Source organism: Hippoglossus stenolepis, chromosome 15 (assembly GCF_022539355.2).
Source record: "Hippoglossus stenolepis isolate QCI-W04-F060 chromosome 15, HSTE1.2, whole genome shotgun sequence".
In the NCBI taxonomy this organism is placed as follows: Eukaryota; Metazoa; Chordata; class Actinopteri; order Pleuronectiformes; family Pleuronectidae; genus Hippoglossus; species Hippoglossus stenolepis.
The window spans coordinates 17474530-17495609 of NC_061497.1; the positions used below are offsets into that span (position 1 = coordinate 17474530).

The 21080-nt window shown below is 41.0% G+C and overlaps 1 protein-coding gene across 2 annotated transcripts in view; it reads left to right on the forward strand.

Annotated features, from left to right (window-relative positions):
- The window catches only part of stk32a (serine/threonine kinase 32A), a 59145-nt gene that overhangs the window by 18834 nt on the left and 19231 nt on the right, over nt 1-21080 (forward strand). For both annotated transcript variants that reach the window (XM_035179547.2, XM_035179548.2), the window contains 3 exons: nt 471-644; nt 14602-14639; nt 20624-20713. In XM_035179547.2, coding sequence (XP_035035438.1) covers nt 471-644; nt 14602-14639; nt 20624-20713 — 302 coding nt within the window. The remainder of the gene's footprint in view (nt 1-470; nt 645-14601; nt 14640-20623; nt 20714-21080) is intronic.

Below are 21080 nucleotides of genomic sequence, written 5' to 3' on the forward strand. Positions count from 1 at the left end.
TCTTGTAAAGGCTGATTTGCCTGAGGAGCAGAAAGGCTGACATGAGTTCAATTTGCACTTGTCACCCTCTTTTATTGCTGATGGGTTTTTGTTTTTGTCTACAGAAAGATAATAAAATCGGTTTGACAACCCACAATCTTCGAGCATGGCTTCGGTTTGTGCTATTTTCACGGTGTTGGTGTCTCTTCTTAATCACTGATCTATGGTAATGTGTGATTTTTTTTTTTTTCCCCGCTCACTTTTTATTCTCTTCCCTCATTTACCTGTTCTCTCTTCTCCTGCAAATTGCACATCTCCATATTTACCCTCCCCTCTGTTGCTGATTTGTGTTTTTGCCCTTTTCTCATCCTCTCGATCATCACTGTTATTTCAGCTTTCATTTCACTGTTTCTTTGTCTTCCCTTTCTTCCTTCTACGTCTCTATTTATCTCTTTCCCCCGTCAATATGACCACCTGCCTTCTCCCTGCAGGTATTCCTTCCAGGACGAGGAGGACATGTTTATGGTGGTGGACTTGCTCCTGGGAGGCGACCTTCGCTACCACCTCCAGCAGAACGTCCACTTCTCGGAGAGCACCGTCAAACTGTACATCTGTGAATTGGCCCTGGCTCTTGGGTACCTCCGCACCAAGCGCATCATACACAGGTGAGAATTTTCTCTCCACTGAACCATTGAATCCCCCTGTTTTTATTCATAATAAGGAAGAGGGATGGTGTTTAAGAGGCTGCCCCATTATTTATCTTTTCTTTCATAGTATATTTTCCCTTGTTTTTCCACCACAACCAGGTATGAGCATCAAGCACCCTGGTGTTCTTTTCTCCTTGGCTGTCCACTTCTATGTTATTTTCTAATATGACTGCCCCACCGCTGCGCAGAAAGGTCAAGCTATCTTGACATGAAGGTCACACCTGACAGAACAGTTTACCCTGAGCCGCAGACTATGGCCATCACGAAATGCACCGGTTCAGTGCTGCCTCATCTAATTTGTAAAATGCAGGTTAAGTGCTTTTTAGGCAGAAATATCTTTGGCTATGGCAGACCCACGGATTTTCAAGGGCAACAAAGACATGGCTACAGCCCAGAGTGACTCAAAGAGCTCAGGGTATCTAGGATACATCGGTGCAGCCAAAAGAACACTGAGGACTGACAAATGTGAAGTTTACCTCAACCCAATAAGACAAAAAAAACCTGTGTCATATTAAATAGTTATTTTCATTTGCTTTACCAATTACATCCGGGATAAAACATTTTCACTGCTATTTTTTACTGATCCAGCAATACAGATCAAACAGTGGACGTGAGCGTGGGTGGTTCTCAGAGTCCTGGATTTGAGTCCAACTAGTGCAGTGCCCATTCTAAACCTGCCTGTTTGGCAGGCGCTGTGGTAATGCTGGTTGCAGCTTTGCCTCTGAAAGTGTAAAGGTGACCTTTGATTCTCTGCATGTAAAGACTGGCTGCCGGACTCGACTCCATACGCAGAACGTGAAGAATCAGCTGTCGTTGCTGTTTTCGTGATGGTATTGTTGTGACTGACTGTCACTTAAATTGATGAGTCCCAGCTGCTGCTGCTTTCGAGCTCCTGTAGACTGTTTATTTAAAGTTTATTAATATTAAACATGTCCAAATCACACCAAATGTGACACTGCACTACCTGAGGCCCTAAGGAATAGGGAATAGGAATAGCCAAGCTGATGAACGGTTTTGGAGATATGCAACGAACAGACAGAGACTCTGGAATTCAGATGTCTCGTGATGTTGCCATAGCTTCTTAAATAGATTTTTAATCTTAGTGGTTAAAGAAAACTCTTAGAAACAGGCTCAAAATAATAGTTTGCTCATGCCGATGAAAAACGTACACTCCTGTCTAGAGTGTAAAAAAATACACTGATGTAACCAGTACATGTACTGTATCAATCAATCAATCAATCAAATTTTATTTGTATAGCCCATATTCACAAATCACAATTTGTCTCATAGGGCTTTAACAGGGTGTGACATCCTCTGCCCTTAACCCTCAACAAGAGTAAGGAAAAACTACTAAAAAACCCTTTTAACAGGGTAAAAAGAACGAGGAAACCTCAGAGAGAGCCACATGTGAGGGATCCCTCTCCCAGGACGGACAGAAGTGCAATAGATGTCAAGTGTAAAGGAGAACATCACCAAGATAAAGGTTTTAGCAGCATTGATAAGGGTAAACATTTTGAAGCATAACTGAAGGTCAGTGAATTGATGGATTATTGTCAGTAATGGTCAAGTGTCTGAGGAGAAATACTATGTATCGAGCAGTCCTGCTGCAATCATAGTCTATGGTCAGCAGCCAGCAAGATCACAATCCACCATCAAGATCGGATGCCACTATAGTCCACAGTCATTGTCCACTGCCGCCATTAGGATCCATCATCAGCTGCCACCTCGATCGTGGTCCACCCCCATTATCAGATGCCAACACGATAAAGGATCCGCCTTTATTATCACGATCAGCCAGCACGATACAGAATCCGTCATACTGGATCCACCATTACGATCTCTGATACGCGATCCACAGATCCTAATCCACGATGTGGCCACAGCCTGGATCTGCGGACGATAAGGCAAAGGGACTCCGGGGAAGAAGTCAAGTCAGTAATATGCATTGACGAGATATGAATTTCTTTGATGTGATAACGGATGAGAAGAGGAAGGAGAAGCTGGAAAGAGAAGCTCCGAGTGTCATGTGTCCCCCGACCTTCTAGACCTATAGCAGCATAACTAAGAGCAGGTCTAAGACAAGCCTGGACCGGCTCTAACTATAAGCTTTATCAAAAAGGAAGGTTTTAAGCCTACTCTTAAACGTACAGATGGTGTCTGCCTCCTGAATTGAAAGTGGGAGATGATTCCATAGGAGAGGAGCTTGATAGCTGAAAGCTCTGGCTCCTACTCTACTTTTAGAGACTTTAGGGACGACAAGTCAGCCTGAATTCTGGGAGCGCAGTGCTCTAGTGGGTTGATAAGGTACTAACAGCTCCTTAAGGTATAATGGTGCCATATAACACCAAACAAAATATTAAACTAATAATATTTTACTAAACAATACTAAAGAAGGGAATACCTGTGTACATTGAATTCAATATTTCTGAGGCCTTATTTAAATAATATCAAAATCACCTCTTATATAAAATGTTCCGGTCCCTGCAGGATCCCTGTGAGCAAAAGAGTAAACATAGAAAAAGACAGGGCGGCTTCTCTGTTCACGAGGAACATCATTGCCATGGAGAACAGTAACTTATCAACACTGCCTGACAACAAATTACACCATTTAACTCAAAGTAGCCTGCTCGCTGTTATCCATGCTTTCAGACCTCCATAGGAAAGAGAGAGAGAAACAAGTGGGATATATTATTAATTTGCTCATTCACTCCGTCCATGGAGGGAGATGAATATTTAAATTATGTTTTCTATTTTAGTGCTGGAGAGGACAGACTTGCCACTTGATGTGCAGGTGTCAGGGGCGTTTGTTTAGATGGAATCAACATCTCTTCAATCTGCATTCATTAGCTTCAAATAGGAAGAGGAGCTGAGAGTAACTCGTGGCTCATCTCTATGGAAATTGAATTTCTAATTTCCTCCCCAAGATGTGGACAAACTGACTTTGGTGCTGTGAGTGACAGCACTTACATCCCTGAGAGTGAGTGTGTGAATATGCACATGCGCATGTATATACATTAAACTTCTGCTGGTCTTTCATGATTTTGATGATGAGAGGAGTAATGATGGTAATCTTCGCATAATTTGCATTCAACATGACGGTAAAATGATTATGTTGTTTACAAGTTTGATTATGACTACGGCTGAATATGGTCGTCAAGCGCTTAGTGATGGAAAGATGTCCGCTTGAGTGAAGCTTAGCTACTGTATACTTCAATAACTTTCAATGAGATAAAAGCAAATAGCTAATCCTCATGCTGTACACTTGAGAGGAACGGCTCTCTCTAACTTCAGCTTTTTCCACTGTTGTGTTGTGTATTGTACTGGAAACCAGTGGGGTTGGTATGAGAAACCTAACACCTGTGATGTGTTGTCATGGACATTTACTCTAAACTCTATTCACCAAGTTATTACAGGGTGGAGGAAACAGAAGGAGAATATGGGATATTTCCATAATCCAGTGTTGCTTGTATAACAGATAATGGTTCAAATAATGGATTTTATAGTTTTGAAAGGTTAAACAAACTAATTTAAGATAAATTAAACTTGAGTTTTTTCAAGATGATCGAGCTGGCATTCAAGATGGTGTCATCAGCATAGAACTGACAAGGTAGTGCTCAATGAAAAAAAACAAAAACATGTATGGAGCAAATAGCAGAGGCCCTATATCCTCATGGTAAAGCTTTAGTCAATATTTGGGGATTTGATTTAAAACCATCAGCCAAAAGGCATGTATCCCACCTGGGCTCTGGTCAGAAGCACAAACAGAAGAATTTACCTCAGGAATATGAATAAATTCTTCTGTTAGCTTAGAAATCACTATGTTTGGATTTTAGGTTTTGCCGTGGTTAGGATAAGCATGAATATATAATCACACCTGACTGGGAATAGAACAACAGCAATGAAAACCACAGACGTCTCTGGGTTTATTGCTAATTATTTGCATTGATGAGCTCTTGCACTGTATGCCGTATAAGCGTATGGCAAATATGAGCAATCTCAGAGGAACGAGAGAAATTAACAACAAGAGTTCAGCTAATCTTGGCTGCGCCTGCACGGAAAATAAAAGAGAGGAGCGTCATCATGGGACAGAAGAGGAGCCTCTGAGCATGAAGAATGATGCAAGATGAGAGTTGATTTAATTCCTCCATGTTATTAAGTGGAGGTGGATGGTGCGTGATTATGTTGTGGATGTTACACACCAAGATAATTAAAAAATAAGAAACAATAATTTAGATTTATTGCAACTTGGGTCTCAATTGAATTATTTAGTCTATAAGTTTGTATTGGTTATGAAAATATATTCTCACCAAACCAAACGCAGAGTGAAATTATCAACACTTACTTATTTGGAGGGTAAAATTGCAGAAGCGAATTAGAATGTGGGTGCTAATGTCTGGACGATAAGCCCAACGATAAAGCCGATAGTCTGTAAACTGTGATGGGTGATTATCAGAGACAGTTTGGGGGAGAATTTCTAAATGATTTGCCATTTGCTCGGCAAAAACAGTCCAACCCTCGTGTAAATGCCTGTTCATCCATTTCTTTGTTAAACATTTTGCCACTCGAGTGTATATTCTTCAGCAGATCAGATAAAATGGATGACATGTATGCAGCTTGTTGTTATAGGCTACTAGAGGTCATTTCCAGTATTTGCGTTATGAGTCAAATCAAAGTGTCATACACTGTATCTTCTTTAACCCAAGTCACTATGTCAGTCTGTGTTTTTAACCCCCTGAAACCCTCTGAGGAGTTTGAATTACTAACAACAGAAAGAGTCTCAATTAGACGACACCTTCAGAGACTTGACAAGTGGAAAGATAAATGGCGGGCGCATGACGGGGACAGACACGTTTGTGTGTTTTGCGGTTTGTGGGGGTGTTGTGCGTGTATGTCTACCTCACCACAGGCTCTTTGACATCAACACCACTTATTACTGGTTCAATCCTCAGGTGCATTTTAGTGCCTCCTGGACTCCTCGTAATGGAAAAGATTGTCAGCCATGCAGCACTCTGAACAAGTCAATATGCCTGCGTTTCATTTCGGGATTATACTTCCCATTTAAGTGGTTAAGGGACTAATTGTTTGGCTCTTAACAAACTGACAGATATAGATAGTGATGCTTCAGACATTTTATACATTAAGAGTGAGGCATCAATAATACAAATATTGTTGATGAGATTGGACATAATCCAAACAAAATAGAGCATTTATAAGATACCTCAGGAACATTATATATGATTGTGTGCTCATTTAATTTACCTTATTTAAGTAAAGATAAGCAGTTGTTGATTGTTGTTAAACAAAGGAGAAAAGCTGTGTTTTTAGATGTGTCACTTTTACTAGTTTCATGAAAATGTCTGAACATCTTCAGAACCATCAACATCTCCATTGTAGTTTATTTTGACTAATTTGTCCAATTCACAACATCCTTCAGTTCCAAATGTGTATTAATCCACGTCTGAAAATAGTCCCCAGCAGAAATACTCTTTCCTCTCATTTGAGTAAAGTTCGCTACAATACTAAACTGAATCTATTTGAATAAAAGACAATATGCTAGTCGCACAAGTTTTTCAGCTTCAAGTAAACCAAATGGGGAACTTTTGCAAAGAATTGCGAGACAGATTAACACATTGTTGGTTTCGGTGTTGCCATGGAAATCATGCAGGGTGTTTTTTTCAATTCAGATTCCTTTTCAAATGAGCCGAAGCGTATTGAAACCCAGCTGTTGCATGGAGTAAGCCTATTTCAGCCTAGGAGGAGGATTCTCTATCGCAGGCTCTGATCTCTTTTCTCATCTCTTCCGCCTCCCTCTCTCTCTCTCACACACACACACGCACGCACACAGTATAAAGTACCTTTCCATCATAATCTCCCTCAGCATCGCTCTACCTCTTTTCCCCTCCTGTGCTATTTTCTCTACCGACTGTACTTTTATTTTTTCCCATGCTCCTCTCTCCCTCCACCCTCATTTCTCAGTCTTAGGTTGTTCAGGGTCTGACTCGTTCTCCGTGGGAGTGGCACAAGGCGCATGTGTGCTTCAAATAATTTATTTGCTCCTTCATCCCCTTCCCGTCCAGGGGGCCTGTAGCCCAGGCTGCCAAAAGGGAATACGCTCTTAATTCACCTTTCTGGTTAATTGAAGGTGAAAGAAGAGTCTCAGTGGGTCTTCGGTTCTTAAAACGAAGGGACGTTCCGTAGCACCGCAGATTGCGTGGAGGCAGACAAAGTCATTACTCTTCCTCTCTATCAGCTCCCCGAAACGGCGAGCGTTTGTCATGTCTTCAAGTGAAGTATTCTTTATTCATGGAGTGTGTTAATGTTTTATTGTCCAGCAGAAGAGGAAGAAAAAAAGAGGAACCGTGAGGGAGGAGAGAAAGGGTGGGAGAAATTATACGCTCATATTTCATAAATGCAGATTAAGGTGCCAGCTGGTGCCGATTTTACACCACGAATCGGGGAATTGAGCATTATCGCTGTGGGAAATCTCCCACGGCTCGACCCAGCTCGCGGCGGCAGATTAGCCCATTGGAGGAGGTTTGCGCTCTGAACACGATGGAATGTTTACCAGCGAGTCTGCTCCGAGAAATGATCACTAATTACCTGCTTGTGTGTCTAAGTCGAAATGCCTGCCTGTCGCAGAAAGGAGGAGAGAGACGTAGGCAGACAGCAGTCAGGGAGATAAAGGCAGAGATAGGGAGTTAAAGAGCCCAGACGGAGAGGGTGGAGAGGAGCTGACATTTTTTAATCTTTCTGATGCGGTGAATTTTTAGTGCCGACTGGCTGCTTTCAGCTTTGCACTCTCCGACTCCCAAAACTCAGCTGCAAATTAGACCGGGGACTTGTCAGGCCAGACTTTGTCAACCATTCGCATTCAGAATGTGTCACTGAATAAGGAATGAACATCCCTCAGCTCGAGAGCTACTCTCAGACACACACACACACACACACACACACAGATAGACAATCTACATGCATGTGCACGAACACAGCGACAGGCACACACACCTGTGCCCTTCTCACACTTGTCAGAGCGGTTTGTCTTTAGCAGAGAGAAGTGAGGCTGAGTGAGAGACGCAGCAGTTAGCTGGGTTGGAGCTGTTTGCCTCCGTGGGTGTAGTTGGGCTTTCAATTCACGTTCAAAGGCAGCGGCTGTCTGACTCGCTCCTCAGTGGCTGGTGGGCGTGGGTACTCAGAGCTGAGGGCTTCTCATACTGCTTCTCTATGCATTTCTATGCACTTAAACTGTATTGTATTGTGCTCATGTGTATTTATGCGTGTGCTGCTTGTTGGGAGTGTGTGTTCTTGCCGAGCTGTGGGCTTTTCTCTAACAGGTCTTTAGTTTTTTTATATTCTGGAACAGAGAAGAGAGGCTACTGACGCCCTGAAAAATCCAGTAATCTATGCTCAGAAATAGTTTCATCTTTGAAATTTCAAGTTTAATTTAAGGGGAAAACCAATAAAAGATATTAGATGGGTGAGAACAAGAAACAGACAAGACTAAATGCCACTACATGTCAAAAATATTATTCATAGCACAGAGAATTAATCACAGTCGAGATTCGTTAATCGTTTAAATTGTCTTTTAGCAAAAATGCCAAATTTTAAATGTCTCTACCTGCAAATATATAACAATTGTTTGGCCAGAAGGTCAGTAGAATAAATTGAAGACCTCGCAAGTTTTGTTAAGGGCATTTTTCACAGAGAGCTAAACAACTAAACAATCATTTGAATGACTGAGACAATAAATTGCAAATTAATTAATAATGCGAATAAAAGTTGATTGCCACTGTACTATCACAAGGAACTTGTTTATAACTCCCAAATAAACTGCAGAACCAATAAGCACATAACAAGTGCAACTATAAGTAAAATGTTCTGAATGTGTGAATCGATAACAACTGTGGGTTCTATCATCAGAGCAGAAAAAGGAAGTGTCTTACTTCACAGACCTGTGTGTGTTCATAGGTGGCCGCTCCCTATGTGTGTCAGCATGTATATACTTTACGTGAATTTCCTTGAATGATCTGAGTGTGTGGCAGTATGGTTGCATGACCTCTGAGTGTGTGTGTGTGTGTGTGTGTGTGTGTATAAGCCTCCGTTCTCAATAGGTCGGCCTGCTCCAGTGTCAGTTGCGGTATCATATGAGCAGGTAGGGTGCCCAGTTACCCCTCTGCCTCTGATAGAAGGGTGTAATGAGGCCATTAGATCCTGCTAATAGCTTGTAGGGCCAGTCAACCGAGAGAAAAGCCGAGGGGATCAACTTGCACCCAGTTCTCCCGACCCTCCGTCTTCACTCAGAGGAGCGCCAAATTTCTTACGACCATTCTTCCCTTTGATTCTTCCCTTTTACTCAACTTGCTCTGTGTACCTACCCCTCTTCATTTACTCTTTACTCACTGTATCTCCTCCTCTCTTTCTTTTTCTGGCCTAAGCCATTTCTTTGAACCCTCACTTATTTTCCCAATTTATCCAACACATTTAGTTTTCTCTGAAATAGTCACTATCCCCCCCACTCTCCCAGTTCATTCACCTAACTCTTCATCTTTTTCACTCCCTTCCCAGTCTGACCTGTACATCTCCAACTATCTCTCCCTATTCATCCCTTTTACGTGTTCTCTCTCAGTTGGTATTTGTATATTTTACACACCTACTTTATATTTCCCTCCTCGCCGCTCCGTCTCTCTCTGTCACTCTTTTTCCTGCAGAGTGATTCATACACAGGTGTCTATTCATATGTAAAGTGCTTTGGATCATTGTAATGTAGTTTTGCTGTTTATGCCTCAGGGACAAAAAATATATATAAAACCAGAAAATCCTAATGGCTCCAATTTCATATCCTACAGCAGTGACACAAAGAATGAGTGATGATTACAAATTGCTAACCTCATAGTTTAGTGTCAGGACGCTGCAGGTTATGTCGTCAGAAGCTGCAGTAACACAAGTTTGGCCAAACATTAACACACTTGTGCGCTCTCAGTCTCGTGGGGCTTTTTGTCGTGTCACCTCTAAGTGGCTTGCAGATGGTCGAGCTGTCACCTAGCCGAGCCGACCCGTCTTCACACAGCTCCGGTGCGACCGCCGCTGCAAGAGACCCCATCTGGTTCTCAGCACTAATAGATGATGCACTGCAGTTATACATAATAAACAGGAGCAGGTGACAACTCAAATCGGTCTCTTTTACTATAGGAGGTTTCTAATGTTTTCTAACGACTGTAATCAAACTTATCGCTGCCCGTGGCTACAATGACGTGGCTTTAAAACAACAATGACTGGATGACAACACTGAGTTCTCATTCAATACGGAGCTAAGGGCGAAAAAAAAAAAGATCCCGTGAATATTAACAACGCTCTTTCCCTAGACATTGTCTTTGCAGAGCAGACTGACCTACTTTTCATTATCACAATTTTCTAGAGAAAGACTCGCTGTAATTGCTGGGTAATTCTTTTATGTCAGCTTCTGTGAAAGGAAAACAGAATTTAGTTCACGAATCATTAAACTGAATGCAACTGAGAAGCTGTGTGTATTGATTATGACTGTTAGAATAGGCCTCATAAGTCTAAGAGACGTAATAAATATTGGCTATTTTAGTGTAAAACCCCTCGAGTTGAGCCCATTGACGAAGTTTGACCCTGATGAAGGACGAAAGCTAAAACACGTCAGTCGAACAATGAAGTTGTTTTATATACTGCAGGTGCTGCTGGAGTTTTGACCTCTTTGGTTGTTTGATTTCTTTTATATAAATTTCATAATTTTAGATGACATTTTTTGTTTAGTATATTATCAATGATATGCAGGGATATGAAAACTTTATGTTTATAGAGTTAATGCAGAAAGGATATGCAGTTCTGTTTATATTTAGGTAAAATATTTTTACGTTTTATATATTTGGCTATTCTTCTTATTCAGTTATTTATAATAAAGTTTAAAGTTTACGGTTAAATTGTAAAATATCAAGTTTCAATTATCTTACGGGTTCGATAATAACATCTGAAGGAATAATCAAGATGATAAATAAATTTGTTTATATGCCTACATATATCCTATTGGTCACGGCATTGGCACCAAAATTGATAAAGTAAATAAAGTAATGCTACACACTTCGCCTCGCATTCACACTATAAATTGAAGCCTTGTGAAAGTTAACGAGTGTTTCAAACAGATACAGCTGTGGAGGGTGTGTGAAAATGTGTACAGAGCTGAAACAAAGGGTTAAGTTGCTCCTATATTTCCACTCACAGAAGAACAAATCAGTTATGGTCATTATCATCACCTCTACCTCAACAGCCTGGCTTTTACCACACGTCATCTCCTAATGGGGCTCGCCACTTTGCTCCATCTCTTTAGTTGTCTTTTCCTCCCCTTCTTGTCCCGTGGCTTCACAATGGCGGCATGGCCTTTAAAGAGGCTTCCTTGTTCTCACTTAAAGCGGCCACACGTGCCCATGCTCTCCGCCTCCGTGCCAGCCTTTGAGGCAAATGTCAGCTAATTAAGCCTTACATGACCGACCTTTCTTACCCCCACCTGAGCCTGCGCCACTTGATCCGCCAAAGCACCCACCAGCCGAGCTCGATGCAACAGGTTGTCCTCGTCTCCGGGGGTGTGTGGCATAGAAACACACGGGTGCACACAACACGCAGGTCAGCGTGGCCTTTGATGTGCTAAAAACCGCTGAGTTCCTACGGGGCGGGAGACTTAATTAGAGGAGACGCTCGCTGTCACCCGGAGCTACAGTGTTACAGAGCTGCAGCCTCGGAACTGTTGTGATTCATCAAAACACATGAAAGTCTTCTCGCCAAGAAATCAAGGTTCTTACTGCAGCTTATGCATGAAAATCTCCAACATCAGGTCATCTGAAATTCAAGAGCTCGCCCTCAATCAACTTGTCTGAAACGCAAAGTTGAGACCCCCTTCAGGAATATATACTATTTTGACATCACCTTCCCGGCTATTGTGCAAACCACAGGCACCCTCTCAAATGTCGTCATTCAGTACCATCGATGTCAACCTCAGGATATCCACTGATCATTAAGCACAAATGGAAGGTTTGAGAATGGCTGCTGAATATTGAATATCATCTCTCCGAGTTCAAAGCATTTTTAAAGCTGTGGGGGAACGTTCCAGGGAGAAGCTGAGAACACTCTGTACCCCTGCTCCGTTTCAATTTCAGTCCGCAGCCACACAAATGTGACACAACATGTACTGTGCGCATAGCCGAGGAGAGGATGGTAATTATCAGAATCTGACATTGTCCATCAGCGTTCGTGGGTTTAAAAAAAAAAAAGGGAGAAAGTTAAATATGATTAAAGGAATGGTCTTCGTGGCACAGACAGAGTTATGGTGTGAAAGAAAGAGCGATAACAGAGTCAAGGACAAATAAAGATCAGTGACAATGAGGAAAAATATTCATTGCTTTGAATAAGAAAAAATGTCCAGGAGGGACGTCAGTGTTGGGCACTGATCTCTTCTTTGAAGTGACCGCTCGTCATCAGGGACCTTGGTATTGTTGAGTGTCATTTTTTAATCAGCGTGTAACAATTTGGGAATTCGTCGTCTTTGTGCTCCTCTTGAATATGCTGTTAAAATTCATCATTCTCTTCATAGAAACTGTGGAATGTGTGTACGGAATATTTAACAGGCCACCCACAGTGCATTGCTTTCATGAGAGGAGCTGGCGATTTGGAAACGACAACAAAACAACCACAACAAGCTGAATGTGGAAATAAAGAAAAGCTAAATAAATGTTAAAAGACAAATATGAATATTAAATCAATGTATATACAACTATGAAATAATACATGGAAATATATAGAAACAAATTGGGTTCATTAACACCTCTTTATATAGTCAATCTAAATAGTTAAATTAAAATAATAGTTTTGTATTAACATATAAAAGTATTCACCGCAACCTGAGTTGTGAATTTACCTACCTACTTTAATTATAAACATTTGTAGTAATTTCTCTTAAAACCGGATCTAATAAATCTTTCAGTGTATAGATTTTTCTTCTAAGTACGGACTCCAGCACAATGTGGAGTAACTGTTTTCTTCTGGACGCCATTTGGATTCATGTGGCATCGCAAAAAAAAGAAATAGCTTGAGAAAAAAAGATCTGCTTAGAAAACAGGAGAAAAACAGAAAACGCAACAGAGGATGAGAAATGAGCAGAAGCATCGAGAAGAGCTTCATCTTACACCTGTTTCTGTTCTCATGTGTCTCCGCTGCACTCCCACACCTTCACCTGCTGTCACAGATGTGACCCCCCCTCACATATGTATATTAATTTATTGTCATCACACACCTGTTATACACACTGCTGCAAACACAATGCCATGCCAAAGTTACAAAGTGAAGTTTTATTAATCATCAGTGAAGCGAAATGATTCAACACAATGATGAGTCAACCTGCTTTCTATTCACCTCTTGAAAAGCTTTGACACGTGATGATTTTTCCGGATAAATATTACTGTGGCATGCAGCAGAAAACAGTGGTTTTGCTTAGAATAGACGAAGAAGAAGAGCGGGCGAGGGCAGACAAGGAGCGGAGTGCCACCTACAGAAACTTAAACGTCATCGTCAGTGACTAAGAAATCGCCCACACTGTTTAAATTATTTGATTCATTGTCAGGCAGGAGCACTACAGTCATTATTGCTAAAGGCTTCACAACAAGCCAAAGTCAAGGATCTTTCTTTTTTAAAGGAAGCAAATATGTGACGATGTGATGAGACTGTGGTGACTAATACAGTCATAGACCAGAGGCGTCATCTCACTCTGACAGAACTGCTCTTATTTGATTGCTGCCGTGTTAAATAATTCCTATGACTGGTCTGAAGTCTTCACTGTAACATGACGTCAAGACTTATTTCCTTGTGTAAAGTAAACTAAACTTTAGGGCATGACGCATGATGTTTGTGGGGATGTTTAAGCAAGTTCCTGTACCAAAGCAATGAAGCAGGTTGTTTTTTCAGTAGTTCAAAATGCTCAAAATTTTACTTTAGTTTTTAGTGAGCTGCCTCTAATGCTTGTGAAGTCGTGCTTAAGTTTTAAACCTCATCATCTCCAACCTCCTCCTTTAACGTAGTGGGCTGCAAATCCAGGTCTTCAAAATCAAGTATTTCAAGAGCTCGTTGTGGTGCTGCTTCAAATCGTCTTAATGAAAATGGAAATGTAAAAAATGTTAAAAAGCAGTGATGTAACGTCACAGTGAAGAGCTCATAGTGAAGCTGTGTGGTGGTTAAAGCAACACAATGCATGAGTTGCTAAGCAACAGTGGCCTCTACAGCCATAAGTGGTTAACACATCTGTTGGCCTCCAACTCGGTTGAGAGATTTTATGGACAGGAAACCAATTCTATCTATCACATGAACGTAGTGTTGACTCACTGAAATGACTCATAGTCATGATCCCCTGCTTCCTGACGCGATAACGACACAAGTGCCCTAATCTACATATCTAAGCTGAATGCTGTTATTTTAGTGACTTCCAAATCATTTTAATTTAAGACTATTTGGGCATTACTTTTAAATAAGCTGGTCCTAATTCTGGCAGTTTAAGCCAGTGATTATCATTCAATAAAAAATATCACACAAATTCTACATATATACACACACACTCCAAGACTTGCTGTTACATTTACAAACTCAGGAAGGTTTCAGGTGGTGTCTGGTTAAATGGTTATCAAGAAAACCGAACTTTTCATAATCATACTTTACATATATTATTCTGCCAGTAATGTGTAACGGCTCGAATACAAATACAAATCCCACCTCAGCTTATTCTCCAAACAATACTGTTAATAAGAATATGACAAATATTTGTACAGCAATTACATGCCAATCGAAACTGTTCGTTACCATGACTGCACAGTGAAAACACTAACTAATCCCACTGTACTGTTTGTGTTTCCTTTTCCAGAGACATCAAACCTGACAACATACTACTGGACGAGCATGGTAAGACTGGTTGGGATTTTGTAATTGTTTTAACATATGTATATAACATTTGACTTGACTCACATGGTGACCTAACTTGACTTAGCGTCCCAAATTTAAGGCTTAACGGCTTGTGCCTCAGGATTTCACCAAACCTCCAGCCTCTGGGATCATTTCTGCACAGATCAAAGTAGTTGCAATGCTCCGAGGCAGGTTTCACACTCATTGCATAGATGAGTGCGCAGCATAAAGATGTAAAGTACCTAATATATTAATTCATTTTATTAAAAGCAGCAGAGGGAAGGAGGGCACAGACTCAGTGTATCTTGGGTTAGAGCCTTCCGATATTTCCTTCGTGTTAGCTGTTTGTTTTTTTCCTCTGAATTATGAAATGGAATAAGGAGTGATGTGATAGCAGGAGTGTGGAGGACAGAACACTATCAAGCCTCCTCCAGAGGAAATCCTGTTCTGAATGATTGATCGAAGCATCAGAGGTTTTAGTGTCAGTTTCAGCTTCTCAGAAATAGGCAAGGGGCCGACACACCCACACACCCGGTGAGAAAACAGGCCTGCAGAGCTGTTTGTGTTTATGTCAGAGGGAGGGCGACGATTGTAAATCAAGGTGAAACTGTGAATTCCTTAAACAATATGGTAATCAAGAAGAATGTTAAAGTACTTCATGTTATGATGCATCCTAGAGAAACATACCGATATACTCAGATACACACATGTGGCTACACCAAACCGAAAAGACTAAACCACGGCTACAGCCTCTTCCACGCCTCTAGAAAGGCCTCTCCCAAAGGCAGCACTGATTTCCCCCCAAACATCCTCCAGAGCAACATTGAGGTTGACCACTGTTTCCTGGCTTTCAGTCTGTATTCCAGTCCCAAAGGATTGTACGTTTGATGGTGCTGTGGTCAGGGCTCTCTGAAGGCTCATCAAATCACTCCACAACAAAGTGGGAACGCTTTTATTATAGATCCGGGATGGGAGCTTTCAGCTTGATCTGTTTATTGGAGACAGGACTTCCATCACATCGTTAGCATTAATAAAAGAAAAACAGGCTCTTACATGAAATGAAACATTGGCTTCATGTGTATAATAATCTGTTGGGTTATATATGCAGAGTGACTACATTAGGAATCATATCATTGACACACACCTGGTTCAAGTGATGGAAGTGACGCATTACTGCCGACTGAGAAGTTCAACTTGAAAGATCTAGCTATTGTACACCGCACAAACACCCCTGGTGGTTGGAAGCAGTATAGGTCATGGGACATTGACCAAAAAATGTCTTTATTTTTCCTAGACTTCCTGTCATTTCCTGGCAGTTCTCGTACACATGTATCTCCAATGATCTAGCAAGTTTGGCTAAAGAGTTATTTGAAGCTATAAGACGGGGTGACTCATCATGACTGAAACTGACTTGTGATTGGCCCGAGAGTGTGTATCGAAGGTCCAAGACCATATATGCACATCTGGTTCCAAATGATGTCACCAGTGCAAGATGGCAGCGCCTGCATCCGTATTTTGGCATAATCTTTCCACATTGGGAGGAAGTGGAGATGTGTTCTCCATCTTTAAATAGCCTGATACCACCTTATATTTCTGGGTAAATATTGCACACACATACACAGACAGACGCCTCCCACGAAAGTCATGAGACTTTAGAGGGCACCAAGCAGCTGTTCAAGAGAGCTGAGGGGGTACGTGGGATGGCAGCCCTGCTGTCACCACAAAATAAGACAAGAAGGAGGGAAGTGATGAGCAGACATTTTGGGAAAGAGAGACTTGTCAAAGGAGGGGAGATGAAGGGGGAGATAAAGAGAACAGAACAAACAGATTGAGGGAGGAGGAGGAGGAGAGAGGCAGCTTGTTCATCCTCAGCCTGATTACAAGATTTCGTGTCAGCACACGTTCACCTGTGGTTTCTCTCTCTCTCCCTCTCCCTGTTTGTGTGCAACCTCGATAAACCCTCCCCTCCTCCTCATGCCTTCTAGCCACACATCTCCTTTCCAAGTCTAAAACAACATGAGGTATCCGAGGGGGGCTAGCGGGCTGTTTGCTACAGCACACCACATCAATTTTGCAACCTGGAATTGCCTTGTGTTCCTCTGGGAGCTGTTTCTTATGAGGAAAAACAATTTACTCATGCACGTGTGATGTCTCTTTTTTTAATGGCTGAGCCCTGGGATGCTGAGAGATGCTCCAGTAGGGGCGTTGTTTAGGTTGGCCTGAGCACGCACACATACCTACCTATAAAAGCAAACAGTTTATTAAAGGGATTGTGGGAAAATCATGGCTCGTTCCCCTTCCTAACTAACTGCATTGAGACTCTCAGTCCCTGCAAGTTAATATGATAATGACGCTGCATTAGGTTGTATGGCCTGCCATGTTATACATATCTTCATGTTCTCATAGTGTTCTCATCTGTGTCAATAAGCAATCTTGAAAGCAAATAAGCGTTATTAGAGTGATAGATGCAACTTTCAATTCTTGTCACCTAATGAAGAAAACTGATGTATTTTAGGCTACAACTCCGATTCTAGATGGGAGACTATAAAATGTAGATAAACACAGAGTTCATTTATTTGGAAATCCTTTAGACCCATAAGTTTTTTGCAAATATATATTTATTCTAAAATTGATGTCTGTTGCATGTTCCAAAAGTGTTGAGTCAGGGGCATATTTATCATTGTGTTGAATCACATCTTCTAAATAGACACATTATGCTCATATTCAGGTTCATTATTTAGATTTGAAAAGGTTCACATGCTCTAATGTTCAGAAAATGCATCACTTTCCTCATACTGTCAATTGCTGCAGCTCCTCTTTTCAGCCTCTGCCTGAAACACTTAGTACCAGTGGTATGTTACAGTTAATGGCTCCTTCCCAATAAAGCAAAGTCTTCTCTGATTGGCCAGCTGGCCCACTCTGCTGTGAATGGTCAACCGCATCCAGTGGTTGTGGGAATTGTGGGCCTCTCTTACCTGGCATTGTTAGGGGGCGTGCCAGACTAGATGCTAAGTGTGCATTACTGAAATGTGGAGCATCATGATGCCACATGTGGAAGTTTGAATTGAATATAAAATATCATGTTCTTGTACTGTATTGAATTGAAAATGGGTCAAAAGGGATTTTTAAATGATTGCATTCTGTTTTTATTCACGTCTTACGCATCCAAACTTGTTGGAATTGGTTCTATAACTGCCAGCGAGGTGCAGAAATGATTCCAGCTGTGTGAACACTAACATAAATCAGCTAAGTTTTCTTTCTTTAATGTATTTGACTACTTAGAATGATTGGGAATAGTTTCAAACAGTTATATGTTTATTGTTTCATCATTATGTTTTGGGGATCGCAAGTGCATCTTATTCATTGTGGTGTTGTGATATCTAAATCAAACTCTACAATAGTCTTTAGGCACATCATCTGTTCTCCAGTATTTGTGAACCCTTAAGTTTAACAAATATGATATATATTTGATCGTCTTCTATAATACCCATTGCATAAAAGTTTTAATAAAATACATGAGTTATGTCGTGTATCTAGCAGGAATATGTGTTGGGATCATTTGTAAACCTGTGTATGTGCAGGTGTTATGTAGTTGTCGTCAGTGGGGAGGATGGTGCGAGGTAGTGGTTTGCACAGAGATATTAAAAATAGAAGAGACACGCAGCAGTGTGACATAATCTAAGGATCAAACATCAACAGTTGTGCAGGTAATCCCAGTAAAACACGTTAGATAACTAAGCCACCAGGAAAACCTGCTGCACCTTTGTTCCAGGACAGTTTGGCTGCACAAGGGTTAACCTCACTCGCAAACTGTTGTTTAAGAGCTAGAGATTGTATTGTAATTCAAGTGAATAGTACTTTTCTAAACTACTGTTCACCAATTCAAATTTTGTAAATGTATTCTCTTCATTTAGTGCAAACACATTAGCAGAGTGCAGTGGCCATCTCATACCAAGTGTAATAGCAGCTTAATATCCACAACAAAGAACTGTAATTAGGCTTTAAAAACAATGAATTTAAAAGCATTGCAACCGCAGGTAATTCAGTTGGATTCAGTGCAATTAAATAAATGAAACAACGAGAGGGAAAGTAATTATCAAGCTTGACTGCAAATTTCACATATTACATCACAGAGGCTGATTAAGTTCCTTCATGGCAGACTCCTGCTACTTACTCTATAGGAGGACATGGTACTTGAAAATGTATGCACTTTTTAGAAATTATAATTATAGTGATAATGAATTAATCACTTTCACAGACCCAACCAATCAGAAAACCACATTTCACCCATTCACTGTACTAAGCGAGTGTTGCCTGGACACTGTGGACACTGTATGCTGAGATGTCCAGTTTTACACTCCATACTACATAGTTAATACTAGAAAATACACTAATGAAAAGCATCAAAGGAGTATGCATGCACTGTGTATTCCCCAATCAGGTATTGCTAACTTTTATGTATTGTAAAATGCCATAATTAAGTCATCAGGATGTATATAGGCATCTATAGGCCTATAGGATGCAGAGATACCTCGAAAAATGCAGTTTCTAACTATGCATGATGTCAATTTCTGACTTTTTCAGAACAGAAGTGATTTCTAATGATGGGGATTCATTTTCTAATCTATATAAGCTTTTAATCATCTTTCTAAGTCTATAAGTTAAAGTGATATCTTGGGAAATAATTTGTGTTTTTGACCCTAAACCTTTAACTAATCAGTTCCAAAAGTGAATCATCCCGAGATTTTCTCGAAAGTAATATTCCTACAAAGTTTGATTAAAATCTGTGCATGTGATGTTACAACACTCACACTCACAGGGTCGAAAAATATATCCTGCTTTAGGCTATGCCAGTGCACATAATATAGGTCCCATAATATTACAAGTTTATAATAATAATGAAGCAAAGTCTTCACTCTAAAAGCTTCTAAGGCTGTTCTCCTCCCTAAACCAGACTGAACCAAAAACATCTGCACTGACCAAGCAATAGATCATCGGAACAGTTTTAAACTGGTCCCTGGTTAAATTTTCAAAACTGCTCTTTTCCAGAGACTCTTTTTGGCCCAGCAGCCCAACATTATGATAATGGATGTGTTTCTTCCCGCTGGCTGCTGTGGATAACAGTCGGAGAGAAGAGAGTAAGGAGAGGCACGTCTTTGTTCAGGCGCTTATCTTTAAGGCCCAGTGTCTCAGTACAGATAAACTCTCTTCAACTGGCCAGCTCCCGCCTGCTTTAATTCACATGCACTTATCTGATTGTGTGTTAGGGTGATACAACACACATATATTTAATGTACAGTATGGCTATGAAGCTGTTATGTATGTGGTCTTACTGTACGTGTTTATGGGGTGGGGGATTACTGGGGATATTCATTCATGCAAACAATCACTGCGGCAAAAACTCCTCTACTCTGTATTACTCTCTTGCTCAGTCACACACACACACACACACACACACACACACACACACACACACACACACACACACACACACACCCTCATTATCGTGTGCTCAGTGTGCATGGCAATGACTCTGGGCCATCTTGCAGCACGGTGAGACACAGGTCAATGGTTTGACTTTGAAAACCACTGAGTTTGCTCCACCACCTCTGTCACAATACACCAACATGCAACTTTCCCTCCATCAACGAAGCCTCCGTTCACTTACAATTGATACTTTTCAATAATCTCAGAGTAAGTGCATGAGGATCACTGGAGTATATGAAGAAAAGGGGATTACTTCAGAGGGTTAAAACCCCTTTGAGGCAAATGTTTGCATATCTAATGCTCACGTAAGCAGCATACAGCACCTGCTCTCTCTGTGAGCTGTGGTTACATTTTATTCCAAAAAAGACAAAAGGGGAAAAACACAGTTTGTACTGACGCCATAAACAGAGTTTAGAGCTCCAGGCCACCTCAGTCTTTTAATGTGTGTATGAAAAACTCTGTCACTCTGAGGTAATGCAATCTTTTATTTTCTATAGGCCACGTCCATCTCACAGACTTCAACATTGCAGCTATCGTCAAAGAGGACCTAAAAGCAACGTCCATTGCTGGGACCAAGCCATACATGGGTAAGTAATACACGTTTGACCTATTCGAAGCGAGGCTTGTAAAAACAATATTAAAATAGAATGGCACGCAGTAAAATGCAAACGTCTGCCAACGCTCCAACGGTCCCCTGATAATCAATCAAGCTGCACCAAATTGTACACACTTATAAATATCAGTCCCCAAAATACAGCAGATCAAGATCAATGCATTATTTGCAGTCAGTGAAATGTGAAAGAAAAAAAAATTCCCTAGATCCCCTAGATCGTCTAGATCGGTGCTAAAATTGAATCTGTTGTATTTTGGCCCTTCTCATCCTTTCACCAGGTTTTGTGGAAATCCGTTTTTGAGTAATCCCGCTACATACATTCACAAATATGTCCATAACTA